The 27,967-nt window shown below is 48.9% G+C and overlaps 1 protein-coding gene across 1 annotated transcript in view; it reads right to left on the reverse strand.

Moving 5' to 3' along the window:
* Positions 1-27,520, reverse strand: part of LOC145361489 (NACHT, LRR and PYD domains-containing protein 3-like) — a 35,097-nt gene extending 7,577 nt beyond the window's left edge. Inside the window, exons 1-10 of the mRNA XM_080217301.1 lie at positions 27,435-27,520; positions 23,541-23,699; positions 19,387-21,217; positions 15,337-15,423; positions 13,114-13,200; positions 11,275-11,445; positions 9,075-9,245; positions 6,627-6,797; positions 4,904-5,074; positions 1,131-1,301 (exon numbers count right to left, since the gene is read on the reverse strand). Coding sequence (XP_080073427.1) covers positions 1,131-1,301; positions 4,904-5,074; positions 6,627-6,797; positions 9,075-9,245; positions 11,275-11,445; positions 13,114-13,200; positions 15,337-15,423; positions 19,387-21,217; positions 23,541-23,699; positions 27,435-27,444 — 3,029 coding nt within the window. The 5' untranslated portion in view covers positions 27,445-27,520. The remainder of the gene's footprint in view (positions 1-1,130; positions 1,302-4,903; positions 5,075-6,626; positions 6,798-9,074; positions 9,246-11,274; positions 11,446-13,113; positions 13,201-15,336; positions 15,424-19,386; positions 21,218-23,540; positions 23,700-27,434) is intronic.
* Between the last annotated feature and the right edge of the window lie 447 nt (positions 27,521-27,967).

Below are 27,967 nucleotides of genomic sequence, written 5' to 3' on the forward strand. Positions count from 1 at the left end.
CGGGTGTTGGGATTAAATAAGAGTCGCATAGTCTGAGAGTGATCTTCCCAAAGGAAGCCTCCTATTGGTCCACCTCTGCACCTCCTATTACAGCTCACAATGCTATTGGCCCAATCAGAAGGCAGTGCCAGCAGGAGAGATGGCCGCTTCTGGGGCAGGTCGGGGAGGCTGAGGGTGCCTCAAAATGGAGGTTCCCTCAGAGGTGTACAGACAGGATGGGCCAAAATATCCTCCTTCACATATATCTTCCTTCCCCCCTCACCCTGCTCCCCACTCTGAATCTCCCTGTTTCTGCACCCCCTTTAAAACTGTACCCTTGTATACAATGTGCAGGTTAGCTGGATTGGCCATGCTAAATTGTCCCTTAGTGTCCAAAGATGTGCAGGTTAGGGGGATTGGCCATGCTAAATTGTCCCTTAGTGTCCAATGATGTGTAGGTTAGGTGAATTGGCCATGCTAATTGCTCCTTAGTATCCAAAGATGTGTAGGTTAGGTGGATTGGCCATGCTAAATTGCCCCTTAGTGTCCAATGATGTGTAGGTTAGGGGGATTGGCCATGCTAAATTGCCCCTTAGTGTCCAATGATGTGTAGGTTAGGGTGGATTGGCCATGCTAAATGCCCCTTAGTGTCCAATGATGTGCAGGTTCGGTGGATTGGCCATGCTAAATTACCCCTTAGTGTCCAAAGATGTGCAGGTTAGGGGGATTGGCCATGCTAAATTGTCCCTTAGTGTCCAAAGATGTGCAGGTTAGGTGGATTGATGGGGTAAATATACGGGGTTATGGGGGATTAGCAGCGTAAATATGTGGTGTTAAGGGGTTAGGGTCTGGATGGGATGCTCTGTTGGAGTTAGTACATACTCAATGGGCTGAATGGTCTGCTTCTGCACTGTAGGGATTCCCTGATAAAACACAGACTGAGTGACCTCTTTGTGGGAACACTTGCTCAGTCCGCAGGCACGATCCCGACTTCCCTGCCCCTCGCCGTCTGAACTTGACCTCTTGCTCCCAGGCCCACACTTGCTCCTTGAAGCTTTGTTGCGGTTTCTCCACCCTCCCTCCCTTCAGCTCTGACAGAAGAGTCAAAGGGAACCATTCAGTCAGCTTCCCTGCTCTGTCCTCAACGTTACCTGAGCGTTTCCATCCCAGTGTCCCGAGTCCTGAAGGCCCAGCAAAGGTACTTCACGCCCGCATCTCCCAGAACGTTGAAGTTGAGGTGAAGCTCGTTTATTGTCGGCAGGTCGACCAGGAGTGAGGCGAGATCCTGGCAACAACTCGCAGAGAGGTCGTTCAAAGAAACCCTGTGAAAGTGGGGTCAGACCATGGTCAAATCGCGTTACTTTATAAAGAATCTCAAAATAAGTACAAAGCGGATAGAGAGCATCCCCTTTGAAAACGGAAGGCAGGTTATTATTATCTCAATGTCTATAAATTAAGAAAGGGAAGGGTGTAACAAGACTTGGGTGTCCTGGTGCACCAGTCGCTGAAGGTAAACATTAAGGTGCAGCAGAGGGTAAAGAAGGCAAATAGTCCCAATAATGATTTCTTAGTCATCAGTTCAGTTCTGGGTGGCACGGTAGCACAGTGGGTTAGCACCGCTGCTTCACAGCTCCAGGGTCCCGGGTTCGATTCCCGGCTCGGGTCACTGTCTGCGTGGTGTCTGCACATTCTCCTCGTGTCTGCGTGGGTTTCCTCCCACAGTCCAAAGATGTGCGGGTTAGGTTGATTGACCATGCTAAGAAATTGCCCCTTAGTATCTAGGGATGTGTAGGTTAGAGGGATTGGTGGGTATAATATGGGGGTAGGGCCTGGATAGGACTGTGTTTGGTGCAGACTCGATGGGCTGAATGGCCTCTTTCTGCTCTGTAGGGTTCTATGGGTTCACTGTAGATCCAGTTCTGGAGAAGGGGCCTTTTAGATTCGAAATATTGGGGAGGCGATGGCCGAGTGGTATAATCACTAAACTATTAATCCAGAAACTCAACTAATGTTCTGGGGACCTGGGTTCAAATCCTGCAGGAGGCTGAACTTGTATTCAATTTTTTTTAAAAGGTTTGGAATTAGAAATCTATGAAAACCTTGTTGGAAAAACCCATCTGGTTCACTAACGTCCTTTAGGGAAGGAAATCTTACCCGGTCTGGCCTACATGTGACTCCAGAGCCACAGCAATGTGGTTGATTCTCAATTGCCCTCCCAGGGGCAACTAGGGATGGGCAATAAATGCTGGCCCAGCCAGCGATGCCCATAAAACACTTAGACTTTTAATTCCAGACTTTTATTGAACTCAAATTTCACCATCTGCTGTGGTGGGATTCAAACCCGGAACTTTACCCTGAGTCTCTGGGTTACTAGTTCAGCAACAACACCACGATCTCGCTGCCTTGTAATTCATTCATTGAAATTGGCAAAATATTTCAGGCTGGTGTACAAATGTACAGGTCCCTACAGGCCACAGTTCAAGTAGATAAGATTGTAAAGATGTACGGAAATGCTCTCCCTCATTGGCAAAGGTAGAGAGATAAAAATAAGAATATAATATAGGAATTGTATCAAACAACAGTGAGGCCACAACTGGGGAGTGTTGTGGGCAGTTCTGGTCACCACATTACAGGGAGGATGGAGTTGCTCTGGAGAGAGCGCGGAAAAGGTCTACAAGAACGTTACCAGGGCTGGAAAAGTGTAGCTTCGAGGAGAGATTGGGGTTACTTTCCTTGGAACAAAGAAGGCTGAGAGGGTGATTTGATCAAGGTGGACAAAATTGTGAGGGGAAGAGATAGAGTGGGCAGGACAAAAAGAGGTCAAAATTATGAGGGGAAGAGAGAGAGAGCGGACAGGATAAAAAGTGGACAAAATTACGAGGGGAAGAGATAGAGTGGACAGGACAAAAAGTGGACAAAATTATAGGGTGAAGAGATAGAGTGGACAGGATAAAAAGAGGACAAAATTATGAGGGGAAGTGATAGAGTGCACAGGATAAAAAGTGGACAAAATTATGAGGGGAAGAGAGAGAGTGGACAGGATAAAAACCAGACAAAATTACAAGGGGAAGAGAGAGAGTGGACAGGATAAAAAGTGGACAAAATTATGAGACGAAGAGATAGAGTGGACAGGACAAAATGAGGACAAAATTATGAGGGGAAGAGAGAGAGTGGACAGGATAAAAAGAGGACAAAATTATGAGGGGAAGAGAGAGAGAATGGACAGGATAAAAAGAGGACAAAATTATGAGGGGAAGAGAGAGAGAGTGGACAGGATAAACAGTGGACAAAATTATGAGACGAAGAGATAGAGTGGACAGGACAAAAAGAGGACAAAATTATGAGGCAAAGAGATAGAGAGTGGACAGGATAAAAAGAGGACAAAATTATGAGGGGAAGAGATAGAGTGGACAAGATAAAAAGAGGTCAAAATTATGAGGGGAAGAGATAGAGTGAGCAGGATAAAATTGTCTCCCCTGGTGGAGAATTCTAGAACCAGTGCACAGAGATTCAGGATAAGTGGGGTTAAGGGAACATGAAGAAGAACATTTTTTATGCAGAGGGCGATGGGTGTCTGGAATTCGCTGCCTGAGTTGGTGGTGGAGACTGAGACCCTAAGTTCTTAAAAAGTACCTGAATCTGCACCTTAAGTGCTGTAAGCTACAGGGCTATGGGGGCCAGGTGCAGGAAGGTGGGATTAGATAGGGCATCTGGATTTCCTCAGGCTGGCATGGAGCACGATAAGAACATAAGAACTTGGAGCAGGAGTGGGACATCAGGCCCCTCGAGCCTGCCCCATTCAATAAGATCATGGCTGATCTTCTCATGGACTCAGCTCCACTTACCCGCCCGCTCACTATAACCCTTAATTCCTTTACTGTTCAAAAAATTATCTACTTTTGCCTTAAAAGCGTTCAATGAGGTAGCCTCAACTGCTTCACTGGGCAGGGAATTCCACAGATTCACAACCCTTTGTGTGAAGAAGTTCCTCCTCAACTCAGTCCTAAATCTGCTCCTCCTTATTTTGAGGCCATGCCCCCTGGTTCTAGTTTCACCCGCCAGTGGAAACAACTTCCCTGCTTCTATCTTATCCATTCCCTTCATAATCTTATATGTTTCTGTAAGATCTCCCCTCATTCTTCTGAATTCCAATGAGTATATCCCCAGTCTACTCCGTCTCTCCTCATAAGCCAACCCTCTCAACCCCGGAATCAACCTAGTGAATCTCCTCTGCACCCCCTCCAGTGCCAGTATATCCTTTCTCAAATAAGGAGACCAAAACTGTACACAGTACTCCAGGTGTGGCCTCCCCAGCACCTTATACAGCTGCAATAGAACCTTACTGTTTTTAAACTCCATCCCTCTGGCAATGAAGGACAAAATTCCATTTGCCTTCTTAATTACCTGCTGCACCTACAAACCAACTCCTTGAGATTCCTGCACCAGGACACCCAGGTCCCTCTGCACAGACGCATGCTATAATTTTTTACCATTTATGTAATAGTCCATTTTGCTGTTATTCCTACCACAATGGATGGCCTCACATTTACCAACATCTGCCAGACCCTCGCCCACTCACTCAGGTTATCTATATCCCTTTGCAGACTTTCAGCATCCTCTGCACACTTTGCTTTTCCACCCACCTTAGTGACATCTGCGAATTTTGACACACTACACTTGGTCCCCAGCTCCAAATCATCTATATAAATTGTAAACAATTGCAGTCCCAACACTGATCCCTGAGGCACACCAATAGTCACTGATCGCCAACCAGAAGAACACCCATTTACCCCCACTCTTTGCTTTCTGATAATTAACCAATCCTCGATCCATGCTAATACATTACCCGTAATACTGCACACCTTTGATGGGCCGAATGGCCTCCCTCTGTGCTGTAATTTTCCTGTGGTTCTACAGTGCTCACCTGAGACACTGGATTTTGGAACTGTTGCTTTTTGACACTCGGCAAAGGAGCGCCACTCCGGAATCCGTTATTTTGTTTGCACCGATGTCCAGGTCCAATAATCCTGAGTTCTCCTGGATAACGAAGGCCAGTTCTTGGCAACAATTGTACGTCAGGCTGTTGTGTCGCAAACTGAGAGAATGAACGATAATGATTCAGAGAGAAAACGGACTTTGCTTTGTAGATCTGTGGCACCCGCGCTCAACTAGGAGTTCACTAGTCTCACGTTGGTATGAGCCAGCTGAACACCACCCTCCCAACACCGTTCTGCAGCCGAGATTGGCTTCACAACCAAAAGGGCGCAAAATGTCACGCTAACCGAGCTAACATCCTGGTTAGCATGACATTAACAGGGTCAACCGACACGGCTCTTTCTGGCCTGCCGGAACCTTTCCCCCAGGCTATCATACAGAGCAGAAAGAGGCCCTTCAGCCCATCAAGTCTGCACAATCCCACCCCGACACTACCCCCATATCCCCCTGCTAATCCCTCTAACCTATGCATCTCAGGACATTAAGGGGCAACTTAAGCACGGCCGATCAACCTAACCCGCACATCTTTGGACTGTGGGAGGAACCCCGCTCAGACACGGGGAGAATGTGCAAACTCCACACAGACAGTGACCCGAGCCGGGAATCGAACCCGGGTCCCTGGAGCTGTGAAGTGCTAACCACTGTGCCGTCCAACCCACAATTTCTATGATTCTAAGCCTTCACAATCACTTCACTGTGATTCAGTGACAAGATCGCGCCTACCAAATCCCTCTGAATGCCAGTGGGTTTCCATTGTCCGTACTGTGCCCGCACACACATCCTTGGCCCACTGGCTGTGGAGATTTTATCCTGAGCTGTTCTTCCCCGGGCCAGTTTTTTGTCAGCGACGCTTTCCCATTGCCTCCCATCCTCCAGGACAGAGCAGGCCAGCCTCGTGCCCCACAAGAGGAAGTCTACCACCATGGAATGGGAGCGGGCAAAGGTCTGCCAATGGAGGTGCCCGCTAACCTCAAGCAGGATTATTCGGTCTCGCACACTTGGCTTTGTCAAATCTAGTCAGACCCCATTTGGAGCAGTGGGAGCAGTTTTGGGCCCCACATCTGAGGAAGGATGTTCTGGCCTTGGAAACGGTCCAGGGTGGAGGTTCACGAGAATGATCCCGGGAATGAGGAACGGTCGAGGAACTCTGGGTCTGTACTCGTTGGAGTTTAGAAGGATGAGGGGGAGGAACCTTATGGAAACTTACAGGGTACTGCGAGGCCTGGATAGAGCGGACATGGAGAGAATGTTCCCACTAGTAGGAAAAACTAGAACCAGAGGGCACAACCTCAGGACGATCCTTTAAAACAGAGATGAGGAGGAATTTCTTCAGCCAGAGAGTGGGGAATCTGTGGAGGTCTTTGCCACAGAGGAGGCTGGGTCATTAAGGTAGAGATAGATAGGTAAATAAGGGGATCGGGGGTTATGGGGAAAAGGCAGGAGAATGGGGATGAGAAAAGTATCAGCCGCGATTGAATGGCAGAGCAGACTCGATGGGCCGAGTGGCCTAATTCTGCTCCTATGTCTCATGGTTTAGGTCACACGTACAGGGTGACCGTACAGTACAACAACAACGTGCCTGAGCAGCAGTGCTTCAAGGGAAGAAGTGTATAAGCCGTCGTTTCCCACGGAGCCAGCAGCGACCAACCCACCTCAGTTTTTGCAGTTTGCAGTCTTGGCTTCTCAACGCACCGCAGAGAACTTTGACCCCCCCGTTGCAGAGCTTATTGTTGGTCAGGCTTAGCGACACCAGCGCCTGGTTACGAGTGAGGACGGGCACCAGGGCTCGGCAACTGCTGCTGCCGATCTTGTTGTGGCTGAGGCTGCGACGGAAAGCAGACGGTTCGATAAGCGAGAAAAGAGACGCTCGTTTCTAAAATGTCAGCTGGACGGAGAATTGCACCGGAAGTGATGCCGGCGAAACCAATCACTTGACCCAGATCCATCCGCACTCATCTTTACACTTCACATGAGAATCCCTCCCATCTTAGCTCATCAGCACATCCAATTATTCATAGAAGTCATAGAAACCCCACAGTGCAGAAAGAGGCCCTTCGGCCCATCGAGTCTGCACCGACCACAATCCCACCCAGGCCCTACCCCGATATCCCTACATATTTTACCCACTAATCCCTCCAACCTACGCATCTCAGGGCACTAAGGGGCAATTTCTTAGCACGGCCAATCCACCTAACCCGCACATCTTTGGACTGTGGGAGGAAACCGGAGCACCCGGAGGAAACCCACGCAGACACGGGGAGAATGTGCAGACGCCACACAGACAGTGACCCCGAGTCGGGAATCGAACCTGGGTCCCTGGAGTTGTGAGGCAGCAGTGCTAACCACTGTGCCACCGTGCCACCCCATATGTTCTACAGTCGGTTTATAGCTTGAGGGGTGCCTCTCCATATCAAGCTTATTTGACCAGGAGTCTCTCCCGCCCTTACTGCCAGCCATTGGGGTGTTTGGAAGGGTTTTTGCAGGTCGACACTCAACCTGTTTGGCCGTGTTATGAACATACTTTGCGCAGCCTGGGTGGGTCTCGAACCCAGAGCTTCTGGCTCAGAGGCAGGAACACTAACCTACTGCGCCACTAGGCCACCTGAGGTCTGGAACACCCCTCCAAACTGTCTCCATCTCTCTACCTCACTTTTCGTCATTAAAACACTCAATGAAACCCATCTTTCTGAGGAAGCTTTAGGCCACCTCCTTTATGTGGTACAGTGTTTAAGTTTGCCCCACCTTGCTCCCGCGAAATTTCAATACTTTAATGGTGCTATATAAATATAAGTTACTCCTTGTCGTAGCAAGTCCCACATTCCAAATCACCCTCTGGATGAAGACGTTTTGCCTAAATGTTGGATTTATTAGTTGTTATCTAACAATGATCTTTGGTTCCCTTGTGTGTAGAAACCCAAGCCTGTAGAATTGGGATGTCAGAGAGGCTCCCTATCTTGGTGTGAGTCCTAGAAATGGCCGGAATTCCTATTTCCACACCTCCCCCCTCCCCAAACACGCCATGTTCTGGGGGGTCGGAACTAGAATCAGGCTGGGGTTCAGACATGCATGGCTCATAGAGACAACCAGCCACTAATATCACCAGCTGCCTCCACTGAACTGGGAACTATAGTAGACCAGGACTGTGAAATCGGAATTGTGCAGATTATACCAGGTAAAAATGACTTGGAGGATACTTTTGGATAGCCAGGGTACTCCCTTTGGGGAGGTGAGTGAGCCTTTCATCGGGTCCCAAAACACCTTTGGAATAGATAAAACACCCTTTGGAAAAGGTAAGACACCCTTTGGGATTGGGATTGTTAAATGTAATCACAATTGTGTGCATAAACTCACTGGAATTGTCAGGCTGTCAAAGAACTATCCAAAATGTGAAGCTGTCAAGGAACTGTCAAAGGCTGTCAAAGAACTTCCAAACTGTCACGGAACTGTCAAAGCTGTCGAGAAACTATCAAGGGATACTAGGTGAGTTGGAATGGAGGGAATAGGGGCAGATGCCAGTGGATGTGGGGCATGGCTTGGCATGGGATAAGAGGGCCAAAGGAGATGGGTAGAGGGACTTGAGTTGCCATGCGAATGTGAGAGGTCATGGGATGGCATAGTGGGTGTTAGGACGATTGGGGTGGGTGGGGAATTGTGAGTTGGCACAGAGGCTATAAAGCGCCAGGGGGTGAGTGGGGGGCAGGCTTTTTTATTTTATTATTTTGCTATCAATTAATTCAAAACAGCATTGGAGCAGAGAGACAAGCGTTAACACGTGGCGACATAACTAATAACATCCTTAGAGTGAAACTTGATCTGTGTAGACAGCTTAAAGTATCTTTTCAATCTTTGTAATGGCTTTGGGAATGTCTGTAATGTTTCTTTGACTGTAACTCAGAGTGTAACATGATGTATAGAAACTGGAAGCAGGAGGGGGCAGCAGTGCTAGCCACTGGGCCACCGTCTAAACATTCTTCTGCACTAGCCCACTATTCTTTATATTCTTTCAAATGATATCCCTCTTGGAACGAAACCCAGTGTTTTGGATTTGTTTAGAATGTGTGTGGTAAAAACTGTTCTGCAGTGAACACAGGGTCACTCACTTCAGTATCTGTAGTTTGCATTTTGGCTCCTCCAGTGCCCAGCAGAGGGGCCTGATCTCCAAATCTTTTAACTGATTGTGGCTCAGGTTCAGTTCCACCAGCCTCTGGTTTTCGGATAACCCAGACGCCAACTCCTCACAGCAGCGAACATCCAGATCGTTGTTAACCAATCTAGAAGCAGGAAGGAGAGTGTTGTTAGGGACCAGATCAAAAGCTCCAAAGTACACGATGAAGCCTGATTGTTTCTAATTTTTGGCATTCGTTAAATAATGTAAAGTTTATTTATTCGTCACAAGTAAGGCTTACATTCACACTGCAATGAGGTTACTGCGAAAATCCCCCCAGATGCCACACTCCTGTTCGGGTAACACTGAGGGAGAATTTAGCACGGCCGATGCACCCTAACCAGCGCGTCTTTCAGAGTGTGGGGGGGAAATCGGAGCACCCGGAGGAAACCCGCGCAGACGCGGGGAGAATGTGCAAACTCCGCACAGATAGTGACCCGAGCCGGGAATCGAACCGAGGTCCCTGGCACTGTGAGGAAGCAGTGCTAACCACTGTGCTACTGTGTCGCCCCAGTGTGAGGATAAAATGTTTCACTCCACGTATGATTCTATTGACACATTAGGGAGCATCTCAGAGTGCGACTAGTACCTTTTCAATCTTTGTAATGACTTTGGAAATGTCGATAATGTTTCTTTGACTGTATCTTAGACTGTAACATGATGTATAGAAACTGGAAGCAGGAGGAGGCCATTCAGTCCTTCAAGCCTGCTCCGCCATTCATTTTGACATGGCTAATCATCAAATTCAATATCCTGATCCTCTCCATATCCCTGATCCCTTTAGCCCCGAGAGCTGTATCTAATTTCTTCTTGAAACCACACAACATTTTGGCCTCAACTACTTTCTGTGGGAGTGAATTCCACATATTCACCACCCTCTGGGTGAAGAAATGTCCCCTCACCTCTGTGCTAAAAGGTTTATTTATTAGTCACAAGTAGGCTTACATTAACACCGCAATGAAGTCACTGTGAAAACCCCCTAGTCGCTACACTCCTGTTCAGGTACACTGAGGGAGAATTTAGCACGGCCAATGCACCTAAACAGCATGTCTTTCAGACTGTGGGAGGGAACCAGAGCCGCTGGAGGAAACCCACACAGACATGGGGGAGAACCTGCACACTTCGCACAGACGGTGACCCAAACTGGGAATCGAACCCTGGTCCCTGATGCTGTGAGGCAGCAGTGCTAACCACTGTGCCACTGTACCCCTAATCCTCAGACTATGACCTCTAGTTCTGGCCTCCCCCGCCATCAGGAACATTCTTCCTGACAAATGACGAGAACTGTGGGAGTTGCGGAACTGCCCGTCATTGTCTGCAGTTTCCTAATCGGAAGCTGGTGTTAAAAGAGGAACATATCCTGATCTGAGGAAGGATGTCTTTGCTATAGAGGGAGTGCAGTGAAGATTTACCAGGCTGATTCCTGGGATGGCAGGTCTGTCATATGAGGAGAGACTAAGTCAGTTGGGATTGTATTCATCGGAGTTTCGAAGAGTGAGCGGGGGATCTCTTAGAAACTTACAAAACTCTAACAGGGTTAGACAGGGTGGATTCAGGAAGAATGTTCCCGATGGTGGGGGGACGTCCAGAACTAGGGGTCAGAGTTTGAGGATAAGGGGCAAACCTTTTAGAACTGAGGTGAGGAGAAATTTCTTCACCCAGAGGGTGATGAATGTGTGGAAGAAGTTGAGGCCAAAACGTTGTGCGATTTCAAGAAGAAATTGGATATCCCTCTTGGGATCAAGGGATTTGGGAAGTGGGGGGGGATCAGGATATTGAATGGGATGCTCAACTATGATCAAAATGAACGGTGGAACAGGTTTGAAGGGCCGATTAGCCTACTCCAGATTCTAGTTTCTGTGTTTCAATGAGTTTGAAGCTTCAGTGGCCTTGGGGTACTTGCACCCAACTGGAGCGGCTCAGGGCAATGACTCCCACAGGGAAGTGAATGGAGAAAATTGGAACGCCATCACGGAAACATTGGTTAGAAGGCGGCAAGATCGTGTTTGCGGAGCTGGATGTGAGCGGGGGGGGCTCAAAGAGAGGTCATCCAGACAGTATTAAACAGCAGTGGAACGGGGATTATTTCACTCGAAGAGCCCAGCGCCTGTAACGATTGCTTCTGTAACTCTTACATTAATATCTGCAGTCGGCACTCGGGGTCCTTTAGCGCAGCTGCCAGTAAAGATATCGCTGAGTGGTCTGGGAAAGTGTAGCTTAAATCCAGAGTCGATATGGTGTATTTTTTCTTGATGACAGCAGTCAGGTCCTCCCAGGACTTTTGAGCGAAGTAGGTGCCAGATAGACTGTGGAGAAATGAGGCGAACAGTCAGATAGAGAATCCGACAGACTGCAAACAGGGTTAGCTCCGAACAGAACCTTCCACACACCCAACGATGGAACCCCGTTTCCGAAAGCTTGTGGGATTATTATCAAATAAACTGGTTGGGCTTAAACCTGGTGTTGTGAGACTTCTCACTGCATTAAAGTCCAGGGTTCCTGTCTCTAACAGCACGGAGAGTGCACTTACACACACACAGACACAGACACACACACACACACACACACAAACACAGACACAGACACACACACACACACACACACAAACACAGACACAGACACAGACACACACACACACAAACACAGACATACACACACACACAGACACATACACTCACAGACACAGACATACACACACAAACATACACACACAGACATGCACACGCACATACAACAAATACACACACACATACACACACACACATACACACAGACATACACACACACACAGATACGCACACACAGACACAGACATACACACACACAGACATACACACACAAAGACATACACACACACAGACATACACACACACAGACATACACACACAAAGACATACACACACACACATACACACACACATACACACACACATACGCACACACACGTACAACACATACATACACACACAACACATACATACACACACATACAGACACACACACACAGACATACTCAGAGACATACACACTGCAACGGGGCAAAATGTCTCAGCAACACATTCTCAAAGGCAATAATTTGTGGGCAATACATACTTGGCTGACGCTCACATCTCATGAGAATAAAAACATCATTTAATAAATTTACTATATTATTAATTCCCAATCTGATCGGATCATTGGATTCCTCTCTAATTAACAGTCTCTTGGGTAAGGTTAATAACTCCCTCCGTGCCCGCTGGGCACCGCAGGGACTGGGGTGCATTACTGACCCCTTTAATCACATTTTGATTTGGTGTTTTAAGTTTCCTTTGTCCTTTCGGGTGGTTTCTCTCCTTTTGGGGAGCTGCCCCGTTTAATTTGACCCCGTTTAATTTAATTCAGTTTATTTAGTTGCCCAAAAAGATTCATCCAAACCAATGGGAATCAACCATTAACTCCTTCTCTGATTGGCTCCTTAACTGCCTCTGAATTTTAACCTTGAATACCCTCTCTGATTGGATCATTAACACCCTCTCTGATTGGATCATTAACACCCTCTCTGATTGGATCATTAACACCCTCTCTGATTGGATCATTAACACCCTCTCTGATTGGATCATTAACACCCTCTCTGATTGGATCACTAACTCCTCCTTGGTGGAGGCACGGTGGCACAGTGGTTAGCACTGCTGTCTCACAGCGCCAGGGACCGATTCCCAGCTTGGGTCACTGCCTGTGTGGAGTCTGCACATTCTCCCCGTGTCTGCGTGGGTTTCCTCCGGGTGCTCCAGTTTCCTCCCACAGTCCAAAGATGTGCGGGTTAGGTGCACTGGCCGTGCTAAATTGACCCGAGTGTCAGGGGGATTTGTAGGGTACATGTGTGCAGTTGGGGGAAATAGGGTCTGGGTGGGATTGTGGTTGGTATGGACTCGATGGACCGAGTGGCCTCCTTCTGCACTGTAGGGATTCCATGAATTCTATCGCATTTCACTGACCTTATTTTCTGCAGTTTGCAGTCAGGGTTCTTGAGGGCAGTACAGAGCTGTTTCATTGCTGTGTCGCTCACTTCTGTATCTTCCAACCTGAAAAAATTAGAATCATTCTGAATTCCTGAATGGACCTTTGATAAAGAATTAAATCCAACTCAAAGGTCTTTAATCGTATATATTTGTTCATGATATTAAAAAGAATAGGGCTGTGGGATTAAGAATTGGAGTAACGGATAAAGAGTAGAAAATGTAGACAGAATGAAGGGAGTAAGATATGACAAGTCCCCTGTTCCTTCACACTTCAGGATCTTAAAGGAGAGACATGCAGAGGTCACTGATGTCCCAGCTATGATTTTCCCCAAATTCCTCATTTTGGGAATTGTCCCATCAAATTGGAATCCCACAGTGCAGAAGGAGGCCATTCAGCCCATCCACTCTGCACCCACTGCAATCCCACCCTTATCCTCATAGCCCCGTGCATTTACCCTAACTAGCCCCCCTGACACTGAGGGGCAATTTAGCACAGCCAATCCAACTAACCCACAGATCTTTGGAGTGTGGGAGGAAACCGGAGCACTCGGAGGAAACCCACGCAGGCACGGAGGAGAACGTGCAGACTCCAGACAGACAGTGACCCAAGCCGGGAATTGAACCTGGGGTCCCTGGCGCTGTGAGGCAGCAGTGCTAACCACTGTGCCACCGTGCGGCCCATTGTTGTCAAGTGTTTCATTGATCTTCCAGAAGGAAGAAGAGATGACAATAATCTCTCCCTCAATGTCATTAAATCGAAGGAGATTGTCATCGGCTTCAGGAGGTGCAGTGGGGGACATCCCCTGTCTACGTCAACGGATATGAAGTGTAAATGGTCAAGATCTTCAAGTTTCTTAGTACTCAGATCACCTGAACTGGTCCCTCCACGCCAATGCTATAGATAAGAGAGCCCATCACCGCCTTAATTTTCTCAGAAGATTATGGAAATTCGGCATGTCCGCTATGACTCTCACCAATTTTTACAGATGCACCATAGAAAGCGTTCTTTCTGTATGTATCACAGCTTGGTACGGGCTCCTGCTCTGCCCCAGACCCACAAGAAACTACAAAGAGTTGTGAATGAAGCCCAGTCCATCATTCAAACCAGCCTCCCATCCATTGACACTTCCCACTGCCTCGGAAAAGCAGCCAGTATAATCAAGGATGCCACACACCCCGGACAGTCTCTCTTCTTCCATTGGGAAAAAGATACAGATTTGGAGGACACATACAAACCGACTCAAGAAAAGCTTCTTCCCTGCTGCCATCAGACTTTTGAATGGACCTACCTCACGTAAGAACATAAGAAATAGGAGCAGGAGTAGGCCATCTAGCCCTTCGAGCCTGTCCCTCCATTCAATAAGATCATGGCTGATCTGAAGTGGATCAGTTCCACTTTCCCGCTCTCTCCCCTTAGGTTATGGCTCCCAGGAAGATCAACCCATTCGGTTGATCTTTCTCTACACCCTAGCTATGACTGTAACACTACGTTCTCCTTTCCTCTCCCCTACATACTCTATAAATGGTATATCTTGCCCGTATACCGTGCAAGAAAAAATACTTTTCACCGGTACATGGGACAATAATAAATCAAACAAAAGAATGGACACAGTGATCCTTACATCAGTTGTTGGGAAAATGCTGGAATTTATTATTAAGGAAATTGCAACAGTGCGCTTAGAAAACACAATATGATTAGAAAAATCTGACCATCAGCCAGTGGTGGGATTTGAAATTGGGTCCCTGGAGCGTTACCCTGGATTGCTGGACAGCGACCATACCACTAAACCACTGCTTTCCCCAGGAAACTTTGGACTCATCTGGTTTAAAAATGCATCACTGCATGAACCAGCAAGATCGCTAAGTCTTGCCAAAACTCTCCCTTATTGTTTTGAGGTGTGGGGTTTGAATGAGCTGGACAAACCCGCTCCGTATTCCGGTCCGCAAGTTATCCAAAGTCTGACCTCCACCTACCCGATTTCTCTGCCGTCCAGTTCCTCGGGTTATAAATCGCCACAGGTAAGATTCTCTCCCCCCTTGGGCCGCTCTTACAACATCACCTTCACCTTAACCGCCATCGCTTCAAGGTGAGGAACTGTCTTCGGTTCAGTAAACAGGCCCAGTGCGCTGGACACTTGTGAAGGTAGAACCACCGCGCGCGACGCCTGGATCATTTCACCGAGCTTGTCATCACCTTACCGAAGTTGCTGCACTTGACTCCTCGATAAAATGAGGAGAGCTCCCAGGAAGTTCACCAGATGGTTGGTAATGTCTTTCCGCACTAACCTGGGGTTGCAGGAAAAAGGAAATTTCATCAAAAACCCACAGTCACAATGTTACCTTAGCCTCAGAATTAACATCCTTTCGAATTACAGGGCGGCATGGTGGCAGAGACTGATGGCACAGTGGTTCGCATCGCTGCCTCACAGCACCAGGGACCTGGGTTCAATTCCAGCCTCGGGTTACTGTCTGTGTGGAGTCTCCGTATGGGTTTCCTCCAGGTGCGCCGGTTTCCTCCCACACACCAAACATACGCAGGTTAGGTGGATTGGTCATACTAAATTGTCCCTTAGTGTCCAAAGATGTGCAGGTTAGGTGGATTGGCCATGCTAAATTGCCCCTTAGTGTCCAAAGATGTGTAGGTTAGGTGGATTGGCCATGCTAAATTGTCCCTTAGTGTCCAAAGATGTGTAGGTTAGGTGGATTGGCCATGCTAAATTGCCCCTTAGTGTCCAAAGATGTGCAGTTTAGATGGATTGGCCATATTAAATTGTCCCTTAGTGTCCAAAGATGTGCAGTTTAGGTGGATTGGCCATGCTAAATTGTCCCTTAATGTCCAAAGATGTGCAGTTTAGATGGATTGGCCATGCTAAATTGTCCCTTAGTGTCCCAAGATGTACAGTTTAGGTGGATTGGCCATGCTAAATTGCCCTTTAGTGTCCAAAGATGTGTAGGTTAGGTGGATTGGCCATGTTAAATTGCCCCTTAGTGTCCAAAGATGTGCAGGTTAGGTGGATTGGCCATGCTAAATTGCCCCTTAGTGTCCAAAGATGTGTAGGTTAGGTGGATTGGCCATGCTAAATTGCCCCTTAGTGTCCAAAGATGTGTAGGTTAGGTGGATTGGCAAAGATGTGTAGGTTAGGTGGATTGGCAAAGATGTGCGGGTTAGGTGGATTGGCCATGCTAAATTGCCCCTTAGTGTCAGGTTAATTAACAGGGTAAATACATGGGGTTACAGGGATAGGGCCTGGGTGGGATTGTTGTCAGTGCAGGCTCGATGGGCTGAGTGGCCTTGTTCTATACTGTTGGGATTTTATGAATCTACCAGCTTTGCACTGAACTTCCCTAACCCATTGCATCAATACATATCTTAAGCTTCCATTTAAACGGGATAAATCTTCTCTTAAAACAAATAGAAATTTTGAATTTGAATTCAACTATCGAAGGCTTTCATTTGTTTTACTGCATTATTGAGTTTACCCGGATGATCTTTGCATAAAGTAGGTTTACGTTTGAGAGAGCAGGGAAAAATCAGAGTAACGTAGCCATATCCAAGTCCATATTTCTAACCAAACATTAAGATAAGGGTGCGGGCAGACCCAATTAGTGCAACACATTGCATCGGGCAAGAATAGAAAATCCTAGTCAGTGACACAGTGGTTAGCACTGCTGCCTCACAGCGCCAGGGACCCAGGTTCAATTCTGGCTTCTGGTGACTGTCTTTGTGGAGTTTGCATGTTCTCCTCATGTCTGCATGGGTTTCCTTCAGGTGCTCCAGATTCTTCCCACACTCCAAAGATGTGTAGGTTAGGTGGATTGGCCATGCTAAATTGTCCCTTAGTGTCCAAAGATGTGTAGGTTAGGTGGATTGGCCATGCTAAATTGTCCCTTAGTGTCCAAAGATGTGTAGGTTAGGTGGATTGGCCATGCTAAATTGCCCCTTAGTGTCCAAAGATGTGTAGGTTAGGTGGATTGGCCATGCTAAATTGTCCCTTAGTGTCCAAAGATGTGCGGGTTAGGTGGATTGGCCATGCTAAATTGCCCCTTAGTGTCCAAAGATGTGCAGGTTAGGTGGATTGGGCCTTGCTAAGTGCATAGAGTTATATCAACAGAGCAGAGAGGATGGCGATGGGGAAAGACCTGGTTAAGATGCTCTTTCGCAGAGTAGGTGCAGATTTGATGGGCCGAATGGCCTTCTTCATCCTTGTAGGAATTTTATGAATCTTATTTCTGGTCTGGAAAACACTGCCCCCAACTGGTGAGAAACAGAAGAGCTGCAAATCGTCACACACTGAGGGTCAGGCTGAGGGCAAAAGGGAGTATCCTGTGATGCGTCTGGTTGGGGTGTGGGCTTGTTTGCGGGGGATCACTCGAGGGGTCGGGGGTGTGGGGGACAGTGGGAGGGGGGTTCTCCTGGGAGACGGGTCCCCTAGGGAGAGTACCCTAGGGGCGGGACTCACCTGGCGGGGCAGGCTGGGTTGTGGTTTGTGCTGGGTGTTCCTCATGGGCCTCAGTCTAGATTTTTTAAACAATAACTCTGCACTTTCCTTCCTTCTAAATCTTTCAGAGTAACAATGAGGTTAAAACTGGCAACACCATCGAAAGAAAGGTGGCACAGTGAGTTGGCACTGTTGCCTCACAGCTCCAGGGACCTGGGTTCAATTCCCGGCTCGGGTCACTGTCTGTGTGGAGACTGCACATTCTCCCCGTGTCTGCGTGGGTTTCCTCCGGGAGCTCCGTTTTCCTCCCACAGTCCGAAAGACGTGCTGGTTAGGTATTACCCCCTCAAGGGTACCCGAACAGGGATGTTGCAACTACGGGGATTTTCACCGTAACTTCACTGCGGTGTTAATGTAAGCCTTACATGTGACAATAATAAACGAACCTGTTAGGATTGAGGGGAGGAGAAATTTCTTCACCCAGAGAGAGGTGAATGTGTTGAATATACAGAATAGAAATAGAAACCCTACAGTGCAGAAAGAGGCCATTTGGCCCATCGAGTCTGCACCGACCACAATCCCACCCAGGCCCTACCCCCATATCCCTACACATTTACCCACTAATCCCTCTAACCTATGCATCTCAGGACACTAAGGGACAATTTTAGCACGGCCAATCAACCTAACCCGCACATCTTTGGACTGTGGGAGGAAACCGGAGCACCCGGAGGAAACCCATGCAGACACGGGGAGAACGTGCAGACTCCACGCAGGCAGTGACCCGAGCTGGGAATCGAACCCAGGACCCTGGAGCTGCGAAGTGGCAGTGCTAACCACTGAGCTACCACAGAAAATAGTTGAGGCCAAAACGTTGTGTGATTTCAAGAAGCTCTTAGGGTAAAGGATCATAAGAACATAAGAAATAGGAGCAGGAGTAGGCCATCTAGCCCCTCGAGCCTGCCCCGCCATTCAATAAGATCATGGCTGATCTGAAGTGGATCAGTTCCACTTTCCCGCTTTCTCCCCATAACCCTTAATTCCCTTGTCTATCAGAAACCTATCTACCCGTGACTTCAATATATTTAGCGAGGCAGCCTCCACCACTTCAACGGGCAGAGAATTCCAGAGATTCACCACCCTTTGAGTGAAGAAGTTCCTCCTCAACTCTGATCTAAACTGTCCCCCCCTTATCTTGAGGCTGTGCCCCCTAGTCCTGCTGTCCTTTCTAAGCGGGAAGAATCTCTCTACCTCTACCCTATCCATCCCCTTCATTATCTTATACGTCTCTATAAGATCCCCCCTCATCCTTCTAAACTCCAATGAGTACAGACCCAGTCTATTTAGTCTCTCTTCATAGTCTAACCCCCTCACCTCCAGTATCAGCACTCCTCTGCACTCCCTCCAAGATTAATATATCCTTGCTCAAGTGCGGCGCCCAAAACTGCACACAGTACTCCAGCTGCGGCCTCACCAATGCCCTATACAGCCGCAGCAAGACCTCCCTACTTTTATATTCAATCCCCCTCGCTATGAAGGCCAGCATCCCATTCGCCTTCCTGACCACCTGCTGCACCTGCAGGCTGGGTTTTTGCGACTCATGCACAAGGACCCCGAGGTCCCTCTGCACCGTCGCCTGCTGCAGCTTTTTGCCTTTTAAATAATAACCCCTCGTACTATTATTCCTGCCAAAGTGGATAACCTCACACTTGCTAACACTATAGTCCATTATACTCAAGGGATATTTCTCGGACGTGTCTGCGCACCGAGAGATCCCTTTCGCGTGAATGGTTTTTTTGGGGAACGGACGTACTTTATTGTCCTGAACAGTTTAGCGACGGGAAGCAGCCTCCAAAGCACGTCGTCAGTGAAGGTATAATCCGTAATATCGAACTCCTGCATGTCACAGCTGGACGTCTGCAGCACGTACGCAATGGCCGAGTACTCGGCAGGCTGCAGGTCCCGAGTGGCCAGGGCTCCTTCCCTCAGCGATTCCTTCACCTTCTCGGCGATGCAGCCGTCGTTCAGTTCGTTCAAGCAGTACAGGAGGTTGAGGCACCGCTCGGGGGCGATGTCCCGCTGCAGGGTTTTCTTAATGTAGGCCGCCGTCCTGAGCGCGTTCTCCTGGCCGCTGGCCCTCTCCTCCGCCAGGCCCTGCAGGAGCTGCACGTTCTTCTGGGTGGACAGGCCGCAGAGGAAGCGGAGGAACAGGTCCAGGTGGCCGTTCTGGCTCCAAGCGGCCTTCTTGCACGCGCTGCGGCAGACGTCGGCAAAGGTGGGCCGGGAGAACAGGGCCCGCATCTTCTTCGCCAGTCCGTTGGCCAGTAGGTTGGGCGCCTGGCCCATGTGGTGGAGGAGAAACACGTACAAGGCAGCGAAATACTCCTGCAAGGTCAGGTGCAGGAAGACGTAGGCTTTCTGCTGAAAGATGGGCCCCTCCTCGAGGAGAATCTCCTTGCAAAAGCCGTCACAGAGAAGGGACAGGTCCACGCCGAAGGACTCCAGGTCCTTGGGGTAGAAGGCCAGTTTCTGGGCCTTCAGGCAGTGGAAGGCCAGCCTCCCCAGGCTGAGGATGGCCGGCTGCTTGGCCCGCAACAGGTCGCGGATCTTCTCCCTCTCGTTCACCCCGCGGCCCTCCTTCTCTTGGTGATAGATGATCATCACGATGAGGAAGTTGCTGTAGACCTCGGTGATGGTTTTGGGGGCTTGCGGGCGGGCGTCGCTCAGGCTGGAGGCCTTCAGGGCGTGCTCGAGGACGGTGGCCAGGATCCAGCAGAAAGCCGGGACGTAGCACATGGTGAAGAGGCTGGGCTGCTGCTTCACGTTGGCCAGAATGGCCTCCGCCCTCCCTTTGCACTTCTTGCGGAAGTACTCCTCCTTCTCCTGATCCCGGAACCCCTGGATCTCCGTCACCCGGTCGACGTAGGGGGCTGGGATCTGGCGGGCGGCCGCGGGCCGTGAGGTGATCCAGACCGAGGCGTGGGGGAGCAGGTTCCCTTTGATGAGGTTGACCAGGAGGACGCAGAGCTGCGTCCTGTGCCCCACGTCGCTGTACTCGGGGCACTTGCCGAAATCCAAACGGAGGTGACTCTCGTCCAGGCCATCGAAGATGAAGAGGCACCTGAGCTGGGGGTCCTTCAAAATGGCCGCCGCCTTCTCGACGTGCGGGTAATACCTCTGGACCAGCTGGCTGACGCTCAGCTTGTTCTGAGCCAGCAGGTTGAGCTCCCGGAACGGGAACAAGAAGAGGAAGTCAAAGTCCAAGGCCGCAGAGTGGCTGGCCCACTCGTGGACAAACCTGTGCACGCAGACGGTTTTGCCGATTCCCGCCAGGCCCTTGGTCAAGGTGATGCGGGGAGGCTTGCCCAGCCGCCGGGAGCAGCTGAAGATTTCGGTGTAGTCGATGGAAGGGGAGTCGCTGGTGGCCTGCCTGGACATGGCTTCGATGTCCATCACCTCGTGCCGCTGGGGGACGACGCCACATTCACCTTCCGTGATCCAGAGGTTGGTGAACTTCTCGGTCAGCAGCACCTTCTCTCCCGGCTTGCTGGTGTACTCCACGATGTACTCCACTTTCTCCCGCAGCACCTTCCTGTGGTTGGCAATCAGCCTCGCCACGTCCGCCACCTCCCTCTGTGGACACTCTGTGTGGGAATAACGCCAGGAAAATAAAACATCTCAGTTTAGGGATGGATAAATTGAAGTTCTTCCCGTGTCTGCGAGGGTTTCCTCCCACTGTCTGAATGACGTGCTGGTTAGGGTGCGTTGGCCGTGCTAAATTCTCCCTCAATGTACCCAAACAGGCACCCGAGTGTGGCGATTCGGGGATTGTAACTTCATCGCAGTGTTAATGTAAGCCTGCTTGTGACACTAATAACTAAATATAAGCTAAGCTTCTATCATGGTGCCTGTTTGGTTTTACCTGGATTGGTGGAGACCAGTTTAACGGTTAATCATAAATTCATAGAATCCCTACAGTGCAGAAAGAGGCCATTCAGCCCATCGAGCCTCCACCGACCATAATCCCACTTATCCCCATAATCCCAGGCCGTTACCCGAGCTAGTGCCCCCCCAACACTAAAGGGCAATTTTAGCACGGCCTATCCGCCTAACCCGCGCATCTTTGGAGTGTGGGAGGGAACGAGATCCCCCGGAGGAAACCCACGCAGATACGGGGAGAATGCACAGACTCCGCACAGACAGTGACCCGAGGCCGGAACTGAACCCGGGTCCCTGACGCTGTGATGCAGCAGTGCTAACCACTGTGCCACCGAGCCACGCCTTAATGTTCAACTTTTATTCCTATCTGATACCCATCGGGTCACAGGTGATCGGTAAATATCCGAGTCCCTTTCTGCAGTCTTTCTCCATTTAAATAATACTCTGTTCTTTTGCACCCATTTCCAAAATGAGGAACTTTACATTTTCCCACGTTGTACCCCCATATTTTTTGCCCACTTACTGAACCTATTATTATCTCTTTGTAAAATCTGTCTATCCCTCTCGCAAGTTGCCTTTCCGCCAATTTTTGTGTTATCTGGCTCCAGTACCTTTGTTCCTTCCTCCAGGTTATTAAGTATGGACAGGTTACAAATACTGACCCCCCCCCCCCAACCTCACCCACCCCTCCCCGCGCCCCCCCCGTATCCCCGAGAAATGATGCCCAGAAGATTTTGTCAGCTCCGTACTGACTATAAGTCTTGGAGAAACTCTTTGCCGCTTTATAAATTGTGTCCCAGTGGTTAGCACAACTTCCTCGCTGTGCCAGGGACCCGGGTTCGATTCCCAACTTGGGTCTGCACATTCTCTCCGTGTCTGCGTGGGTTTCCTCCGGGTGCTCCGGTTTCCTCCCGCAGTCTGAAAGACCTGCTGGTTAGGTGCTAAATTCTCCCTCAGTGTTACCCGAACAGGCACCGGAGTGTGGCGACTAGGGGATTTTCATAGTAACTTCATTGCAGTGTCAATGCAAGCCAACTTGTGGCATTAATAAATATCGCATTAACCCCAAACCTTAATATTTCCCTGCAGGTTCTGAATCCTTGAAGTAGCTTTAGAATTACAGAATCCCTACAGTGCAGAAGGAGGCCATTCGGCCCATCGAGCCTGCGGCGACAACAATCCCAACCAGGCCCTCTCCCCAGTATTTACCCTGCTAATCCTCCGACACTAAGGGTGAATCCGCCTAACCCACACAGGGAGGAAACCGGAGCACCCGGAGGAAACAAGGGGAGAACGTGCAGACTCCACACAGACAGTGAGCCAAGGCGGGAATCGAACCCGGGTCCCTGGTGCTATGAGGCAGCAGCACTAACCCACTGTGCCACCGTGCCCACCCTGTCTCTGTGTATATAGAGAACGATGACATGTTCTTGTCTCATGTCCCCAGTGATACTGTGATACTCTTGCCTTCCACCTCACCCCACTTCACCAACCTGCCCCCCCGCCCTCTGATTTAAAATACCCACCAGTGCCCGCCTTCCCGTCCACAGCAGCCCCAGGGGGAAGAGAGGGAATGAGCTGAGCATTGGTGAAGCAGGAGTTCAGGCATCTCTAATGTGTTGGTGCAGGTTCGATGGGCTGAAGTTAAGTAAAGTGATAGTTTATTTATTAGACACAAGTAGGTTTACATTAACACTGCAATGAAGTTACTGGGAAAATCCTCTGGTCACCACACTCCGGCGCCTGTTCGGGTACACTGAGGGAGAGTTTAGCACGGCCCAATCCACCCTAACCTGCACGTCTTTCAGGCTGTGGAAGGAAACCTGGAGAAAACCCACGCAGAGATGGGGAGAATGTGCAGACTCCACGCAGACAGTGACCCAAGCTGGGATTCGAACCCTGGTGCTGTGAGGCAGCAACGCTGACCACCGCGCCCTGTGTGATTCTACGATTCTGTTTTGAGAAGGTGGGTGCTGGGGACCAGCGTCATCGCCGTTCTGCCGCGATCCCCCGGGGCATCGGACTCACCGCTGAATCGGCTCTCGGTGGTCTGCAGGGTGACGTTGACCGGGCCGGTGATGTTCTGGAACGTTGGGCACACGGCGGTGCTGCCTCCTTGGACCGTTTGCTGGGATTTGATGAGTGAGTGCCATCCGGAATCCTTCTGGGAGCTGGGATTGCGGTCATCTGCTAGGAACCCAAAGGCACAGTCAAGTGGATATAGGAAATTGGAACCAATATTCTAACTGATAAATCGCTAGCAAGAATCAAATCTGTCTTGGGTGATGTTGCATTCATATTATATTCCATATGGTGAATTACCCTTCACGGGTAAGGTTCACCATCACCTGAGATCTATGTGTTACCACCTTGTAATGACCACAACTAGGCCCATGAGTTGGGCCTCTTGGAGTATGAGATCCCTGATTGAGCTAATGACCGCTTGTTCAATCAGAGGGTCTCGCCTGTATATTGAGGGGTGTCAGGATTACAGACACTCTGGATTCTGACTTTGTATCTGCAGCTCTCTTAGGAGTGGAATTGTAAATAACAGGAACCTGGTGAAGGGACACCGGCCTCTGAGGAGTTGAAAGTGGCGAAACAAAGGTCGCAGGTGGCACAGTGGTTAGCACTGCTGCCTCACAACGCCAGGGACCCGGGTTCAAGTCCAGCCTCGGGTCACTGTCTGTGCGGAGTCTGCTCGTTCATCCCCCCGTGTCTGCGTGGGTTTCCTCCCACACTCCAAAGAGGTTGGGTGAATCGGCCGTGTTAAATTGACCCTAGAGTCAGGGGGATTAGCAGGGTAAATATGTGGGGTTACGGGGATTGGGTCTGGGTGGGATTGTGCTCAGTGCAGACTCGATGGGTCAAATGGGGCGGCACGGTAGCACAGTGGTGAGCACTGCTGCTTCACAGCTCCAGGGACCTGGGTTCGATCCCCGGCTCGGGTCACTGTCTGTGTGGAGTTTGCACATTCTCCTCGTGTCTGCGTGGGTTTCCTCCGGATACTCCGGTTTCCTCCCACGGTCCAAAGATGTGCGGGTTAGGTTGATTGGCCGTGCTAAGAAATTGCCCCTTGGTGTCCAGGGATGCATAGGTTAGAGGGATTAGAGGGATATGGGGGTAGGGCCTGGGTGGGATTGTGTTCGGTGCAGACTAGATGGGCTGAAGGGCCTCTTTCTGCACTGTAGGTTTCTATGACACTAAAGGAGGGGGACCAGTTGTTAAAATGAGAGTCAATTGTTGTAAATGAGCGTAAGGGTTAAATGAGCAAAATTGTGAAGCTTAACCTGAGGTCATCCATTTCTGGAGTTAAGAAGTTCAATAGCTTCCAAAAATTCAGAAACTAAGATGAGCAAAAAAATTCAGGAGTTTTTTTAAAGATATTTTTACTCCATTATTAAAGTTACACAGCCAGTGCACAGAGTGGACCAGGCAAACCCCCAATCCAACCTTTCTTCATCAATCTTCCAAAACCATTTCCCCACACATTGCATCCTGGTTTCCCCCCCCCAATGCTGACTCGATTGTTAAGAAAGCCCACCAACACCTCCACTTTCTCAGGAGGCTGAGGAAATTTGGCATGTCTGCTCACCAATTCTTACAGATGCACCATAGAAAGCATCCTTTCTGGTTGTATCACAGCTTGGTATGGGCTCCTGCTCTGCCCCAGACCGCAAGGCACTACAAAAGGTCATGAATGTAGCCCAATCCATCACGCAAACCAACCTCCCATCCGTTGACTCTGTCTACACTTCCCACTGCCTTGGAAAAGCAGCCAACATAAGCAAGGACACCACACACACCGGATATCCCTTCTGTCATCAGACTTTTGAATGGACCTTCCTTATATTAAGATGATCTTTCCCTACACCCTATCTGTAACTGCAGCACTGTACCTGCACCCTCTCCTTTCCTACTCCACTATGAACAGTATGCTTTGTCCGCATAGCGCGCAAGTACTTTTCACTGAATCCCAATGCGTGTGACAACAATAAATCAATCAAGTGATTTTGCTACAGTTATGACTGTAACACTACATTCTGCACTCTCTCCTTTCCATCTCTGTGCCTTGTCCGAATAGTGCGCAAGAAACAATACTTTTCACTGTATACTTGACAATAATAAATCAAACCAAATCAAATCAAAAATGCAAATTGAATCCAATTCAAGAATCCCAGAAGGAAGACAAACAAGATCCAAGGTAACAAGATAAGGTTCACCTTGGCTTTGATCTGACACATGAGCTTAGCCAAAAAAAGGCCAAGAAGGAACCAAGTGTAGAATGATAAAAAGCTAGTTTTTGATTTGATTTATTATTATCACATGTATTAACATACAGTGAAAAGTATTGTTTCTTGCGTGCTATACAGACAAAGCATACCATTCATAGAGAAGGAAAGGAGAGAGTGCAGAATGTAGTGTTACAGTCCTAGCTAGGGTGTAGAGAAAGATCAACTTGATGCAAGGTAGGTCCATTCAAAAGTCTGACAGCAGCAGGGAAGGAGCTGTTCTTGAGTCGGTTGGTACGTGACCTCAGATTTTTGTATCTTTTTTCCCGACGGACAAAGGTGGAAGGGAGAATGTCCCGGGATGCGTAGGGGTCTTTAATTATGCTTTGCCGAGGCAGCGGGAAATGTAGACAGAGTCAATGGATGGGAGGCTGTCAGTTACAAAAAGCAATCGCAAAGATTATTGGAATATCTTAAGTACTGCAGAATTTTACAAAACCATTATCGAACTCTCTGGCTAAACTCCAGTTATAACAGAGTTTGGTTTAGTGTCTCAGGAAGGATATATCGGTCACTGCGGGAATTAACCAGACATTGAGCCAGTTTACACCGAGACTCAGTGAGTTAAATGATGAGGACAGGGTGTACAGACACACCTTGAATTCTCTCCTCTATAACAAAGTTACAGCGTGGTCTGATTCACGGCAGTTTAAAACGTTAAGAGGTTTTGACATGGAGGATGCACAAAGCACTCTCCCCTCACAAGGAAATCAAGAATAAAGGGACATTGTTTTAAAATTACAACCAGGTAACGTAGCAGCAGAAACAAGGAAAGATATTCCCACGTTCAGTTGGAAATTCTCTCCAATAAAAATCCACAGGATGATTGGAAATCACAAGGAATTTCTGATAGGTCAGAATGTAAAAGAATGTGAAACTGGGCGAATCGAGGTCCGCTATCATTGCATCAAATAGGCTGTGTAACAGGCTTAAGGGGCTGAATGGCCCCCTTATGTCCATATGTAACACTCAAGGGGCTGAATGGCCTCCTCCTATCCCTAACAGCTCAAGGGGCTGAATGGCCTCCTGTTCCTGTGTAACTGACTCAAGGGCCTCCTCCTGTCCCTATGTAACACTCAAGAGGCTGAATGGCCTCCTCCTGTCCCTATGTAACACTCAAGGGGCTGAATGGCCTCCTATCCCTGTGTAACTGGCTAAAAGGGCTGAATGGCCTCCTGTTCCTGTGTAACTGACTCAAGGGCCTCCTCCTGTCCCTATGTAACACTCAAGGGGCTGAATGGCCTCCTCCTGTCCCTATGTAACACTCAAGGGGCTGAATGGCCTCCTCCTGTTCCTGTGTAACAGCCCAAGGGGCTGAATGGCCTCCTCCTGTCCCTATGTAACACTCAAGGGGCTGAATGGCCTCCTCCTGTTCCTGTGTAACAGCCCAAGGGGCTGAATGGCCTCCTCCTGTTCCTGTGTAACAGCCCAAGGGGCTGAATGGCCTCCTCCTGTTCCTGTGTAACAGCCCAAGGGGCTGAATGGCCTGCTCCTGCTCTTGTGCATTTCAGCCAGAGTCTCCAGGATTAATAGTCCAGTGACAGTTTCACTGTGCCTCCGCCTGCCCCACGATGATTTAAGTGAAGGAACAAGTTCATTTGTACCGAGGCACCAGTAATTTCTCACTTACCCTGTTCCATTTGTATCAAAGCGAAATCGGAATCTGGAGTCAGATACTGTATAAATCAGCAAAAGAGAATGATGTACATGTGTACGTGTGTGTGTGTGTGTGTATGTATCTGTGTCTCCAGGCTCTCTGTCACACACACATACTGTTAATATTGATATTTATGTGTCTCTCACTTCTTTGCTTGCTCTCCCTAACACTCCCCATCCATCATTTCTGTGTCTATGGATCTGTGTGTGTGTCTGAGCGCGTGTGTGTGTGTGTGTGTGTGTGTGTATTGCACAGTGCCAGTAAATGTCTGTCTGTCTCTCTCTCTCTTCTTGTGTCTATGTATGTGTGTGTGTGTGTGTGTGTGTGTGTCAGTGTCTGTGTATTGCACAGTGCCAGTAAATATCTGACTCTCTCTTTCTCCTTGTGTCTGCGTATCTGTGTGTGTGTGTGTGTGTGTGTGTCTGAATATGTGTGTGTCTGTGTGTGTCTGAGTGTGCCTGTATGTGTGTGTATCTCAGTGTCTGCTAATACATGTCTGTGTTTCT

Source organism: Carcharhinus amblyrhynchos, chromosome 35 (genome assembly GCF_965287045.1).
Source record: "Carcharhinus amblyrhynchos chromosome 35, sCarAmb.v2.hapA, whole genome shotgun sequence".
In the NCBI taxonomy this organism is placed as follows: domain Eukaryota; kingdom Metazoa; phylum Chordata; class Chondrichthyes; order Carcharhiniformes; family Carcharhinidae; genus Carcharhinus; species Carcharhinus amblyrhynchos.